General features: G+C 64.4%; 1 protein-coding gene across 10 annotated transcripts in view; it reads left to right on the forward strand.

Annotated features, from left to right (window-relative positions):
* Positions 1-13,857, forward strand: part of HSPG2 (heparan sulfate proteoglycan 2) — a 101,759-nt gene that overhangs the window by 53,093 nt on the left and 34,809 nt on the right. For 4 of the 10 annotated variants that reach the window (XM_051856723.3, XM_051856724.3, XM_051856726.3 and 1 more), the window contains exons 14-35: positions 93-256; positions 798-977; positions 1,074-1,270; positions 1,378-1,525; positions 2,155-2,282; positions 2,615-2,701; positions 2,778-2,836; positions 2,993-3,060; positions 3,816-3,956; positions 4,036-4,212; positions 4,373-4,552; positions 4,641-4,759; positions 5,393-5,504; positions 5,701-5,814; positions 5,896-6,023; positions 6,377-6,463; positions 6,849-6,898; positions 7,199-7,293; positions 7,483-7,623; positions 7,802-7,993; positions 13,192-13,284; positions 13,604-13,684. In XM_051856723.3, coding sequence (XP_051712683.1) covers positions 93-256; positions 798-977; positions 1,074-1,270; positions 1,378-1,525; positions 2,155-2,282; positions 2,615-2,701; positions 2,778-2,836; positions 2,993-3,060; positions 3,816-3,956; positions 4,036-4,212; positions 4,373-4,552; positions 4,641-4,759; positions 5,393-5,504; positions 5,701-5,814; positions 5,896-6,023; positions 6,377-6,463; positions 6,849-6,898; positions 7,199-7,293; positions 7,483-7,623; positions 7,802-7,993; positions 13,192-13,284; positions 13,604-13,684 — 2,741 coding nt within the window. Of the gene's footprint in view, positions 1-92; positions 257-797; positions 978-1,073; positions 1,271-1,377; positions 1,526-2,154; positions 2,283-2,614; positions 2,702-2,777; positions 2,837-2,992; positions 3,061-3,794; positions 3,957-4,035; positions 4,213-4,372; positions 4,553-4,640; positions 4,760-5,392; positions 5,505-5,700; positions 5,815-5,895; positions 6,024-6,376; positions 6,464-6,848; positions 6,899-7,198; positions 7,294-7,482; positions 7,624-7,801; positions 7,994-8,960; positions 9,000-9,419; positions 9,522-10,027; positions 10,241-10,944; positions 11,029-13,191; positions 13,285-13,603; positions 13,685-13,857 lie in introns of all 10 variants that reach the window. The other 6 variants (XM_070079129.2, XM_089299212.1, XM_089299213.1 and 3 more) reach the window with 4 other exon arrangements.

The raw sequence follows: 13,857 nt of genomic DNA on the forward strand, positions 1-13,857 counted from the left end.
GACGGGAGAGACCGCAGTGTCCCCCAGAGCCCCCCGCCTCTGCGGGTTACCGCGCCTCCTGCACCCTCAGCCCGCCCCTGTGCCACCCACAGGTGTGAACGTGACGATGCCCGCGCAGCCCGGCATGCCGCCCCTGTCCTCCACCCAGCTGCACATCGACACCGCCCTGCAGGAGTTCCAGCTGGTCGACCTGTCCCGTCGCTTCCTCGTCCACGACTCCTTCTGGGCTCTGCCTGAGCAGTTCCTGGGCAACAAAGTGAGGGGCCGAGCTGCTGCCCCCCAGGAAGCGGGGGCGGGGTGGGGGGGCCGTATCCTTCCTTCCATGCTCAGAACCTGCTTGGCCCCTCCCTCAGAAGCCGATGGGCAGCAGGGCAGACACAGATCTGGGGAAAAGGTGCTGTTGTGCCCCAGTGCGGCCCGTGGGGCTCATTCATCCAAGCAGGATCCCTGCCTGCCACTCTTGGCAGGGGGAAGGACTCAGCCTTTGGAAAGAACTGGCGTCCCCTCCTCCAGGAAGCCTTCCTTGACCACTACCCCAAACCCGGGCTAAGTTCAGTGCCCCCGGCCCTGGCCTCCCTGACCACCTGTTGCATAGCTTTGTTCTACCTGCTATGGCCTGAGCAGCAGAGCCTGAGTCTCAGCCACCTTGGCTCCCCTGTGCCTAGCTCGGGTTCAGGCACAGGTAGGCTAAATGAGGGAGGAGCCAGAAGACTGCACATCCGTCCATGGCTGGCCCAGGGGGCTCAGGTGTGCCCCAGGTGTGCCCTGGCTGCCCTGATCAGCCCTCTCCCGGCCAGGTGGACTCCTATGGCGGCTCCCTGCGCTACAAGGTGCGCTATGACCTGGCACGTGGCATGCTAGAGCCGGTGCAGCGGCCAGACGTGGTCCTCGTGGGTGCTGGGTATCGCCTGCTCTCCCGAGGCCACACGCCCACCCAACCCGGTGCCCTGAACCAGCGCCAGGTCCAGCTCTCTGAGGTAGGTGGCACCTGGGCCCTTAGGGCCGGGGATGGGGGAGCGGCTGCAGGCCGGGGAGGCGCTGACCAGTGACTCCCTCACTCCATCCGCACCCAGGAGCACTGGGTCCACGAGTCTGGACGGCCAGTGCAGCGGGCGGAGATGCTGCAGGTACTGCAGAGCCTGGAGGCCGTGCTCATCCAGACCGTGTACAACGCCAAGATGGCCAGCGTGGGGCTGAGCGACATCAGCATGGACACCACCGTCACCTATGCCACCAGCCACGGCCGCGCACACAGTGTGGAGGAGTGCAGGTGCCTGACCCCGCCGGGCCGGGCACCACAGGGGCGCTACAGGGACGGAGCGCACCCAGCAGGGCCTGCGGTTCCTGCAGCGCCCTCTCTCGGTGCTGTCCCCTCAGATGCCCCGTCGGCTATTCCGGCTTGTCCTGCGAGAGCTGCGCTGCCCACTTCACCCGGGTACCCGGTGGGCCTTACCTGGGCACCTGCTCTGGCTGCAACTGCAATGGCCATGCCAGCTCCTGTGACCCTGTGTACGGCCACTGCCTGGTGAGTGGTGCCAGCCGGCTCCTGGACACTGGCTGGGGCTGGCGTGAGACCCCCAGTGCCTGTCCACTCAGCACGAGCCTCCACACTGCCTTAGCAGCTGAGCCGGCTCTCGTGGCCTCTGGATGCCTTCATAGAGGTGGCGGGTCCAGACCGGGGAAGGGAAGGTGGTCCTCTGTCCGCCCGGTCCAGCTGGGCCTGGGCAGAGGCATGTGGCCTGGCCGTTAGCAGGGCAGCCGGAAGCGGAAAGGCCTGGATTCCGTGCCGTGTTTCTTTGGAGCAGTGAAGGGAGCTGGGATTGAGGGATTGGCAGAACAGGAGGCCCTGCCAGGGCAGAACTGACTTCTCCAAATCCTTCCAAAGTCGTCAAGGGCAAAGAAGTGGGTTCAGAGGGCAGAAGTGGCTGGTGGGTGTGGGTCAAAGAGGGCGGCAGGATTCTGTCCATAGGAAGCGGCCCTTTGTACCCATCTGTGGGACTGGCTGCCCTGGGGAGAGGATGCGCCCCCTGCTGGCAGTGAGAGGACGCAGTTGGACACCCCGGTCTCCTGAGCCAGCAGCCTCAGGGGCCCACCAGGCTGTCCAGCCCAGTCCTGTCCTGCAGAAGCTGAGCCGCTCCCTCTGCCTCCCTGCAGAACTGTCAGCACAACACGGAGGGACCGCAGTGCAACAAGTGCAAGGCCGGCTTCTTTGGGGACGCGACCAAGGCCACGGCCACTGCCTGCCGGCCCTGCCCTTGCCCGTACATCGATGCCTCCCGCAGGTCAGAGCCAGCTCGGGGGAGGCACGGCAGCGGGACAGGCTGGGGGCATGCTCTGGGCAGGGAGGTGGGAGACGTGAATTCAGATCCCAGCCTGGTCCCCTAAGCTGTCCATGCTCCATGACCTGTCTGGACCTCAGTCTCCCTTTCTGTGAAATGCATCCATCTGTCTCCCCTCCGTTGCTCTGAGGCTGCAGATAAGGGCAGGTGGGCAGGGAGCTGGTGCCAGGCCTCGTGGCGTGTGGTGTCCGTGCAGACAGCGCTGGGTTCCCAGGGTGGGCGTGTCAGGCCTGGCCCCCAGCTCTGCCCACGCCCTGCCTGCTTGACACCCACAGATTCTCGGACACTTGCTTCCTGGACACGGATGGCCAAGCCACATGTGACGCGTGTGCCCCTGGCTACACAGGCCGCCGCTGTGAGAGGTGAGGGCCAGCGGGCGGGGGCTGGAGCAGGCGGGCCGTCCTGGGGAAGTGCCACTGACAGCCCCCTCTCCCCCAGCTGTGCCCCCGGATATGAGGGCAACCCCATCCAGCCGGGCGGGAAGTGCAGGCCCACCAGTGAGTATCTCAACAGCCATCCCCTGGCACCCGCCCCATGCCACCAGTGGCCCCCCCGAGCCCCGTGATCCTCCGAGGGCCGCCCCACCCCATCCCTGTGACTGCCCCGACTGTGTCTGTCCCGTTCCCACCTGCCCTCCCACTTTGTGTCCCCAGCCCAGCAGCTTGTGCGCTGTGATGAACGAGGCAGCCTGGGGACCGCCGGGGAGGCCTGCCAGTGTAAGGTACGCACACTGCCCCAGCCGCTGGGCACCGCTCCGCGGCGCCTCGGCCCGTGGACAGAGGCCAGGGTGGGGACTCACGGCCCAGCTGGCTGGAGAGGGGACCTGGCGTTGGGAGGGAGCCCTGGCTAGGGAGCCCAGTGATCTGAGTTGGAGCCCTAGACCTTCCCTGCGGAGGCAGTGTGTGTGTGTGTGTGTGTGTGTGTGTGTGGCGCTTTCGCTTTCCCCGCACTCTGTCTGCTGCCACACTGGCATTAGCTGATGCGGACATCACACCCCCAACGTGGGGATGAGGAAATGCAAGCTCCAAGGGGACCGTCGCCTGCATTGTGAGCGGGAGAGTGAGTGTCAGCGGACAAGGCCATGGGATGGATTTTGGAGTCGGGCACCCTTGATCTCAAATCCCAGAGCAGACGAACATGCTCCGTTGTTCTGCAGATCAGTTCACATCCGGGGCCTCAGTTCCCTCCTGTGAGGGGTGGAGCTATCGCCTGCCTCTCAAGAGATGTAGGGGAGTCGAGGGAGGTGATGGTTGAACAGAAACCAGAACAAGGCGGGCAACCCTCCAATCAGCAGTAGCAGTCATTGTTTTCGTTAAGTTGCTGTATTTCAAACATCAGTTCATTTGACTGCCCCTGCAGCCAAAGTGGTTGCCCAAGTTCCTGTTAACCCCATGCAGACCGTGGGTGGGTCGGGCCGGAAGCTCCAGGCGGCCCCTCCCGTGGGCTGTCCTACAGCTCGCAGCTCTGTGCCCGCAGAACAACGTGGTGGGGCGGCTGTGCAATGAGTGTGCCGACGGCTCATTCCACCTGAGCACGCAAAACCCCGACGGCTGCCTCAGGTGCTTCTGCATGGGGGTCAGTCGCCAGTGTTCCAGCTCTTCCTGGAGCCGCGCCCAGGTACCTGCACGAGGTGGGCAGGGCCGGGGAGCCCAGGGCTGCATAGGCTCCCTCTCCTGACCCCGTCCCCTCCTCCCAGGTGCTGGGGGCCTCCGAGGAGCCCGCGCAGTTCAGCCTGACCAACGCTGCGGGCACCCACACCACCAGCGAGGGCATCGCCTCCCCCACAGCCGGGGAGCTGCTCTTCTCCTCCTTCCACAGCCTCCTGCAGGGACCCTACTTCTGGAGCCTCCCTCCGCGCTTCCGGGGAGACAAGGTGGGCAGGGGCTGGGCAGGGGCCGGGAGCCCCAGGCAGCAGCCAAAGCACAGGCGAAGGCGTGGACGCCGGAGCGTCGTGGTCCCCCGGGAGCTCTGTGCAGAAGACGCTCTGCTGGAGCAGGGACAGGGCCCAACCGCCTGTCCACCCTGTGTCCCAGGTGACCTCCTACGGGGGAGAGCTGCGTTTCACAGTGACCCAGCAGCCCCAGCCCGGCTCCCCGCCGCTGCACGGGCAGCCCCTGGTGGTTCTGCAGGGCAACAGTATCACCTTGGAGCATCGCACCTCCCAGGAACCTGTCCCCGGCCAGCCCAGCTCCTTCACTATACCCTTCCGGGAGGTGAGCCCAGCCAGGCCCCTGCTCTCCTCCTCAGGGTGTCAGCCCCCCAGGGGTCAGGCCTTGAGTACGTGGGCTCTCTCCCTGGCAGCAAGCATGGCAGCGGCCTGACGGGCAGCCAGCCACACGGGAGCACCTGCTGATGGCACTGGCGGGCATTGACGCGCTCCTGATCCGGGCATCCTACAGCCAGCGGCCGGCCGAGAGCAGGTGTCTGGGACCCGGGCGGGAGGACGGGAGAGGGCTCAGCGAGGGGGGGTTGCAATCCAGGGGGTGCTGTGCAGGGCAGCCAGACCACCAGCCCTGCTACTGACAGGTTGTGTGGCCTTTTGCTGCCTCACTTTTCCCATCTGTAAAGTGGACATTATAGCAGGGCTTCCCTTGCAGGGCTTCTCCTCCATCAGGCTCCCTAGAAGCAAACCTAAGACGGGCAGTGGAGTGAAAGTGATTCACAAGGAGGCCTCACAAAAGAGGGAGGGACACAGGAGGGGGTGGGGCCGCACAGGGAAGTGGCCTCAGGTCTGGCGGTCACCTCCTGCCCCAGGGAGCTCCGGGCCGTAAATCAGCCTACAGAGACGTCTTAGTCTGAGGCCAGGGGGCTTGCACCCTGTGTTGGCCTGTGAGCGGTCACCTCACCCTGGCAAGGAAGGTGGCCCTTTGGAGAACGCTGCCTGTGTGAGCCTTTAGCCACAACCCCTGCAGCAGCGGGGGGAGGAGGCCTCAGCTGGGGGCCTGGACTGGGCCCCCACAGCGTGGGGAAGGGGCCGCTGGGAGATGCGGTGAGAAGGGCCCTACCGTGCGGGTTGGCGAGGGCCCACTCAGAGCGGGTCTTGTCGTGCTCAGGGTGTCTGGCATCAGCATGGATGTGGCTGTGCCCGAGGGCACTGGCCAGGACCCTGCACTAGAAGTGGAGCAGTGTACCTGTCCACCTGGGTACCGTGGCCCGTCCTGCCAGGTGAGCCCTGCGCCCCACTGACCTGTCCATCCAGCTCTCTTTGTGGTGCTCCCTGGCTCCTCCTCATTCTTGAGCTCCACCCCCCCAACCTCCCCATGCCCTCTCCACAGCCCCAGCCACTCACGGGACTGTCCAGGACTGTCCCAAACGGGTCCCGTCCAGGAAGCCCCTCCCACGTCCCCCTTTCTGCCCCCAGGACTGTGACACAGGCTACACACGCATGCCCAGCGGCCTCTACCTGGGCACCTGCGAACGCTGCAGCTGCCACGGCCACTCGGAGGCCTGCGAGCCTGAGACAGGTGCCTGCCAGGTGAGTCCCGCCCACCCTCCTCCCCACCGGGCATCTGTGGCGTCCAGGAGCCCAGCCTGAACCCGCATTCTGTCCCTCCAGGGCTGCCAGCACCATACAGAGGGCCCTCGGTGCCAGCAGTGCCAGCCAGGATACTATGGGGATGCCCAGCAGGGGACACCACAGGACTGCCAGCCTTGCCCGTGCTACGGAGCCCCTGCTGCCGGCCAGTGCGTCCAGGCCCTGCCCATGCCTGCCCTTCCCAAGCATGTCCACCACCCCCTCCCCATACCCCTTCCTCCCCGTTTTACCACTTCCACAGTGTGTCACTTGGTATATGATACACGTGGCCTCGGGGCCTCAACTTGCCCATCTGTGAGATGGGGATGTCACCCCAACCTTAGCGCCAGGTGTGTGGGACTCTAGCACAGGGCCTAGCCCATAGCTGGTGCTCAGAAGGCCCGTATTCACTACCCCACCCTCCCCTGACACCCACCGGCCCCAACCCCGGTTCTGAAGGAGGCTGGGGCAGAGAGCGGGCACGGCTGCCTTGCTAATGGGAGTTTTGCCCCTGTGTTCTCAGGGCTGCTCACACGTGCTTCCTGGACACTGATGGCCACCCCACCTGCGACGCCTGCTCCCCGGGCCACAGCGGGCGGCTCTGTGAGAGGTGAGGCAGGGGGGCACAGATGGGGCCCTTGTTCCCCCTGGGGGAGCCAAGAACTTCTTCCTCTCACCATCCGTGGGCCCCAGAGGCAGCTCGCTGGCTCCATGGGGGGCTCAGCCCCTGGGCCAGCGTTCAGGACCCTCAGACACCCAGGCCTGCATTCCAGCCCCAAGCCTGGCCAGGTTTTGCTGAAGGCCCTGGGCTCGGGGCCTGATCAGGCTCATTCTCTGGCGCACCCCACTCTTCTCCCTCGTGTTTCCCCACTGTAAATGGGTAAGTGAGGTGGATAGGTCTCCGTCAGCACCGTGAGGCCACGGAGGCCCGCCCGGGCCTGGGCTGACGGCTGCCCCTCCAGGATTCTCTTCCTGCAATGCGTTCTGTCTTGCAGGTGTGCCCCCGGCTACCACGGCAACCCCAGCCAGGGCCAGCCGTGCCAGAGTGAGTGGGCTCAGGGAGGGCTTTGTGCTTGGGCTGCCCGGTGTCCTCAGGGTGGGGGCGAGGCACAGGCTTTGTTCCTCTGCGACCTGGGGCGGGTGGCTTCGCTTCTAGAGTCTACTTCTTCATCTGTCAAATGGGATGGGAGCAAACTCCCCCCACCTCCCGGGGCTAAGAACGGGGTGCCTGCCTCAGATCAGCTCCCCCTCTCGGTGCTGAGCCGGGTACTGGAAGAGTGGCGGGGACAGGTGGGCTTGGTGGTGGGCTTGGGTCTCCAGCTGTGACTCCCCCCCCCCACCTCAGGAGACGGCCAGGTGCCAGAGCCCATAGGCTGTGGCTGTGACCCCCAGGGCAGCGTCAGCAGCCAGTGTGATGCCACTGGCCAGTGCCAGTGCAAGGTCAGTCCCACCCTGTCCTTTCCAAGCCCATCTGCCCCCCAGCCTGGGGTCTGGTGGGAGCCGGGACCTGGGCACAGGAACCAGGGCAGGGGCTACCCAGAAGTGGGTGGGAAGCTGTCCTCAGAGGCCGCTGGGGGCAGGGGCAGCCCACCGAGGTCCCTGCACCCATCTTCCCATCCGTCCGCCCAGGCCCAGGTCGAAGGCCTCACCTGCAGCCACTGCCGGCCCCACCACTTCCACCTGAGTGCCAGCAACCCCGACGGCTGCCTGCCCTGCTTCTGCATGGGCGTCACCCAGCAGTGCGCCAGCTCCTCCTACACGCGCCACCTGGTAAGAGCCCATGGCCAGCAGCATCCCCAGGCTGTCACCCACCTTGGCACTGGAGCCAGCACCTCACAGTGTACCCCTCTGATGTCCCCCACACTCCCCAACACCCCGTCTCAGCCAGCTGCCCCACCCCCACCAAGATGTCTGCCTCGGCTGACACAGGCCCTCCCTCCCCTGCCAGATCTCCAGCCGCTTTGCTCCTGGCGACTTCCAAGGCTTTGCCCTGGTGAACCCTCAGCGCAACAGCCGCCTGACGGGAGGCTTCACCGTGGAACCCGCGCCCGAGGGGGCCCAGCTCTCTTTCGGCAACTTCGCCCACCTCGGCCAGGAGCCCTTCTATTGGCAGCTGCCGGACGCATACCAGGGAGACAAGGTGTGACGCCCAGCGGGGGCTGCAGACCCCAGGCCCCTGCCAAGCACGGCTTTGCCTCCGAGCTGTCTCAGTGGGCAGGCGGGCCGGCAGGTGTCTGCTCCGTTTCTGCCACGTCGGGGCTAAGTGTGAGGCTTCTGGGGTGTCGTAGGCCTCGGTCTCACGCCCAGCCCTGCTGCTGCCCCACCGGACACCTCTGATGAACCTGGACTCCAGGGAGACCCGGGGGCCTGCGGCTTGCGCCGGGCACTGCTCAGGGTCAGCTGCTGCTGATTGTCAGCTTCCAGGCAGGCAGGCGTCCGGCAGATAGGTCCTAGGCAAGGCCCTCGGATCGCCAGGACAGAGGAGGCAATTTGGGGTTCGATCATTTGCTGACTTAGTTCCCTGCCGTGCACCGTCGGCGCTGTGCGTGGTGTTGGGTGCAGTCCTGACTCCAGGCCTTGCGAGTACTTACTGAGCACCTGTTAAGTGCAGGGCACTGTGAGCTAGGTGCCACTGCTGCCCCATCTCACACGGGAGGAGAGAGAAAACTGACCTCACATCCCACGGCTGTAGTGGGTGGCAGTGCTGGGATTCGAACCCTGGTCAGCAGCCACCGTGCGGTGCGCCACTCATCAGAGAGCACTTGTCTTTGCTACTCCGTGGTCCAGTGGGAGGTGCCGGCACTGGGAACGGTGTTGCAGGGGGCGGGGTCTTAGTGATGGACTTAAGGGCCCCCTGCTCAGCTGTGCTCCGGGAGCAGCGAAGGCCACCTTGTGGTTCCCAGGGGAGGTAGGATTCGGCAGCACCCCCAGGGACCCAGGAAGGGAGCTCTGCCTTGGACAGAGCCTGCTACCCCCGCCCCCTCCCTGGGCTGCCTGCTGCTGTGGCCTCTTTCTCTGTTCCTCCTGCTTTGGCCCCCTGCTGCCCTGCCCTGCCCCTCTCAGACCTTCCTCTGTCTCTTCTCGTGGCGTTTCTCTGTGCCCCACAGAGGGAGGCTGACTTCGTGCGGATGCGCCGGGCTCACCAGGTAGGCCGGTGATGCACATGGCACGAGGCCAGTGTGATGTGGGCATGTTGTGTTCTTGTGAGCCCTCGGCCCGGTGCCCAAGGTACCGTGGGTCTGCATGAAGACAGCCAGCACCGGTGGTCCTCTGGTCAGGGCACTACTGTGCCCCCTGGTCCCTGTGCCCAAGGTGGCAGGGAAACTAACCTGATGCTAATCCCTAGGAGTTTGTCTGGACCCCGGGTTCCCCCAACAGTTATCTCCTAAGCAGCCACCTCTAATCCCCTGGTGCCCATGCACCTGGAGGAGCCCCGTGTGCCTGCCTGTCTCCCAGTCCGTGTGGACCTTTCTAGCCACCTTGTCCATGGGTAGGAGACCCTGCCCATGGCTCTGATGCCGGGACAGTAGGAGGGCTGATGTGGCCTGTGCCCTCCACCCCATCAGAACCGCACGTCCCTCTCAGAGGAGCAGTGGCGGGCAGCTGTGGCAGCTGGGAGGATCCTGGGGCCCCCAGAGGGCAGAGGCTGGGCACGGCAGGCATCACAGGTAACTGAGGGCCTGGCCAGGACAGGCTGCATCTGGGGCTCCAAGGAAGAGACTGGATCCAAGGCCCCTGCAGGCTCTCCCAGGCCGTGTCCCCCAGTTCCGGCCCCAGCCTGACCCCCAGTCCATTCCGCTGTTGTCCTGGGGAGACAGCCTGGAGCCACCTTGGGTGGTGCCCCGGGTCAGGGGCATAGTCAGGCCCCAGGAGCACCTCCCCTACCCGAGGCCGCTGCGGCTGCCTCCAGCTCCTGGCCTTGCCTCGGGGAGAGGTCTGCCCCTGTCTTGCTAGGCACCCTCTGGAGGGCTTCTCCCCAGCAGCCCCAGCCCAGAGTCACCGCCCCACACCCAGGAAGCCCACCTGGCTCCTGAGGTCCCGGGTGGGGCAGCGGGCCCTGGCACTCGGGTCAGTAGCACAGCACTGGCGGCTGGCTGGGCCTGGCTCCGCGTGGGGCGGGCGTGCTGTCTGTCCCTCGGCTTCTTTCCCTGCCCTTCCTCTCCTGCCCCCGCAGGTGGACGAGGCCCAGAGGCGCGTGGACGCCGAGATCTGGCAGCTGCTTTCCAGCTTTGCTGCCCGCCCCCGACCCCCTCCCCGGGGACCCTCCACCCACTCCCGGCCTGCCGCAGCCCTGAGAGCCGCTCCCCACTCCTCCTCCCTCCCCTCCTCCTTCTCCTCCTCTTCCTCTTCCTCCTCCTCCTCTCTGTCTCCTCCAGCAGGCCCCCAGGTATGTGCCAAGGCCCCCACAAGGGCCCCTCCGCGCCAGAGTGCTGTGTGGCCTTAAGTCACTTCTGAACCAGCTTGTACCATTTCTCATACTACCTGGACTGTGACTTCCTGGCAGTCAAAAAGCAGCGGAAGTCGGCTGTTGCGCTTTTAAGATTTAAAGTGCATTTATTTGAAAGGCAGAGTGACAGAGGGAAAGACGGAGAGATTTTCCATCTGCTGATTCACTTCCCAAATGGCCGCAACAGCCAGAACTGGGCCAAGAACTCCATCGGCTCCCACATAGGTAGCAAGAGCCCGAATACTTGGGCCATCGTCCGCCGCCCTCCCAGGCGCAGTAGCAGGGAGAGGGCTCGCAGTGGAGCAGCCAGGACTGAAACCGGCGCTGTGAGGTGGAATGCAGGCACCCCAAGCAGCAGCTTACCCCGCTGCGCCACAGTGCCGGTCCCTGGTGGTACATGAAAAAGCCACTGCATTTTACCATGTTTGCCAGTGTGCCACGTGGATCTGTGGCCCACAAGGGGAGCCCACAGTACAGGAGGAGATGCTGGCCCAAGCCACGCCCAGAGAGAGGCAAGCCGGGCTTAAGGTGGGAGTGTGGGGGTCCCGCCCCCTCCCCGCCTCTGGGCCCCCCGTCCCGCATCCACCACCTCCGCCCGTGGGCGCCCACCGCCCTCCACTCTCACTGCCTGTCCTCTGTCCTAGTTCGCTCTCTCCTACGAAGGCTTCTCTCTGCTCCCTGGGAGCCTCTATTACTGGCAGCTGCCCCAGGCCTTCCTGAGGGACAAGGTAACGGGGAGTTGGGGGAGACAGGGGGGTCAGGATCAAAAAAATCCCAGATGAGGCCTTTGTAAGTGCCCTTTACGTGGGCAAGCTGAGGCCCACAGAGGGGAAGGGGCTTGTGTGGGGTCCCACATCCAGCTCAGAGCGCAGCTGAAATCTTGCCCACCTCTTCCCTTACCCTTCGGCGAGGCCCTGGCCCTGGCACAGGGGCTGTCTCCATGGGAGGGGTTCTCCGGCGCCTCCTCTCTCGGCTCCCTTAGACCTGAATCATTCACTCATTCATTCATTCCTGAAGCACTGATTAAGTTACTGTGGGCTGTAACTCTGTAAGAGATGTATGTATTTAGTTGAAAGGCAGCGTCAGAGATAGAAAGAGACAAAAGGAGAGACTCCCATCCTCTGGTTCACTCCCTGAGCTCCAGCCAGGTCTCCCGCATGGGTGAATGAGGCCCAGGCACTTCACTGCTTTCCCAGGCACATTGGCAGGGAGCTGGATTGGAAGTGGAGCAGCCAGGACTTGAGCCAGAGCTCTGAGAGAGGGTGTGGGTGTCCCAGGTGACTCCACCCCTGCACCATGATGCCCACCCACCTGCACCTGTGAAGAGCCCCCCCCCGCCCCGAGCTCAGCATCGGTCTGATGATCCTTCCTGTCGTTGGCATTGGCGTTGGTATCAGTACTAGTTTTGATACTGCCTCCGTCTGATCCAAAGACAGTTTAGAACGCCCCGGAAGAATACACATAATAAGTGACAGCTGTAGAATAACACCCAGCGCAAGCGAGGGGAAGGAGAGGCCTGAAGCCGGGGAGGAGCTGGCAGTGTGCTGAGTGCATCCCCTTGCATGTCCTGTGTTGCGTGATCCTTGTGATACCCCTTAAGCGCATATTGTTTTGTTTCCATTTCCATGGGAACAGAGTGGGGCTCAGAGTGGTTAGGTGATGTGTCCAAAGCTGAACAGCCAGTAAGGCTGGAATTGGAACCCCGGTCTTTTGGGCTGTGGTGTCTGCCCGCTTACCCACTGCTCTGTACACGCCTGCAGCTTGCTAGAAAGCTGGTGGCCAGGGATGGCATCCAAAGTAAACAGGAAAGCAGTTGTGTCACGGTGCTTTGGTGGTGTCCCTGAATTCCCTACCGCGCCCTGAGCTTGTGCAGAATGTCCCCGGGGCCTGGCAGTCAGCAGGCAATTGATGGCTGCCCCCCGACTGAATGTTGAACGCACAGATGAACACACAGGGCAAGCGTGGTGCAGCGTGGCACTGGCTGGACACCTGCCCTGGTGGCAGAGCTGGGGTCTCAGCTGCCCGCGTGAAAGCCACTGCGGCAAGCGGAAGAGCTCTTCCGGTCCCGGGCAACAGAAAACCCAGGTCCAGCCGGCGCATCGGCGACCAAGAACCTGTTGGCTCACGCAGCTACAGAGGGCGGGGCCATCTGGTATCAGGCATGGCTGCATCCAGGGGCCCATTAGGGCTGTGCCTCGGTTGGTGTCACTGTCCAGCTTCTCATGTGACTAGAGAAAGGAGTTGCTCTGTTTCAGTAGAAAGAGAAGGGCCAGGGTCCCTTGTCCATCCCTGATGGGATGGACAGGGGACGTGGTGGGACGTGCAGGTGGGCCAGGCCTGGCTCGCTGTCCAGTGCAGAGGAGCAGGGGCCAGGCCCCATGAGCCACATGGCCTGCAGGTAGGGGAAGAAAGCCAGATGCAATCTGCAGAAAGGAGGAATGGATTCTGGGAAAACAAAAGCCACCTGCCCAGGAGGCGAGGACCCCCAAGGGGCCACTTGCAGCCAGAACCGTGGCTGAGAACTTGGCAACCTTGTAGCCTCCCTGTGGCCTCACTGCAGTTATCGTGGTCTGCTTCATGGGAAACCCCTGCCCCTGAAAAGGGACCTGCAGGGACCCTGGGACGGTAGAGACTGGGGAACCCCATGGAACAGGAAGGAGGATGCCTGGGGTCTTGCCCCACCCCCCATGCCGAGACTGTGGAGGAACTGAGACACCACAGGCCACACACCCTGACCTCAGGGGTGGGGGGTGCGGCACAGGTGCAAAACATCCTGAGGAGGCTCTGCCCCTCGCCTGTCCAGTCGAACACACAGCCCCAGCAGGAAGCGCACGGACACACAGCCCCAGCAGGAGGCGCACTCAGCCTGTGCCCCTGGCTTGCCTCTGCAGGTGGCGGCTTACGGCGGGAAACTGCGCTACACCCTCTCCTACACGGCGGGACCGCAGGGCAGCCCCCTCTCTGACCCTGACATCCAGATCACGGTGAGCACCCCCACCCCACGCCCCGGGGGCAGAAGGCACTGTCCGCACCGAGTCCCTCCAGTTCAGCAGGCACTTGGGCCTGGCAAGGGCTGGGGGCTGCACCCACACCCCCAGCCCCAACCTGCCCGGGTGAACACGACCCAGGCCAGGGCATGGCTGCTGGGAGGAGGGGCGGTGGCCTTGAGACATAAGAGCTTGGGAGTGCGGGGAGCTGGGGGACTGCACATTACAGAGGCTGGGACAGGTGGCTGGCCCCTCCCCCTGCCCCGCGTCCCCAAGCCTCTGCATGCCCTTCTCAGTCCTGCTGGTGTCTCACCAGGGTAACAACATCATGCTGGTAGCCTCCCAGCCTCCCCCGCAGGGCGCTGAGAGGAGGAGCTATGAGATCGTCTTCAGAGAGGTGAGAGGCGCTTGCCCCCCCGGATCCCCACCCTGATTCGGAGTCTGGCTTTGAGGCTGCCAGCCGCATGTGGCTCCCCCATCCTCCCCTCCCAGCCCACCCTCAGTGCCTGGAGGGCAGGCGTTGGGGGCGGGGGCCGCAGGAGCAGCACGCATACCCCCGCGCCCCTCGCC

The sequence above is a fragment of the Oryctolagus cuniculus genome, chromosome 7 (genome assembly GCF_051225735.1).
Source record: "Oryctolagus cuniculus isolate XC-2025 breed Fujian yellow rabbit chromosome 7, ASM5122573v1, whole genome shotgun sequence".
Lineage (NCBI taxonomy): Eukaryota > Metazoa > Chordata > Mammalia > Lagomorpha > Leporidae > Oryctolagus > Oryctolagus cuniculus.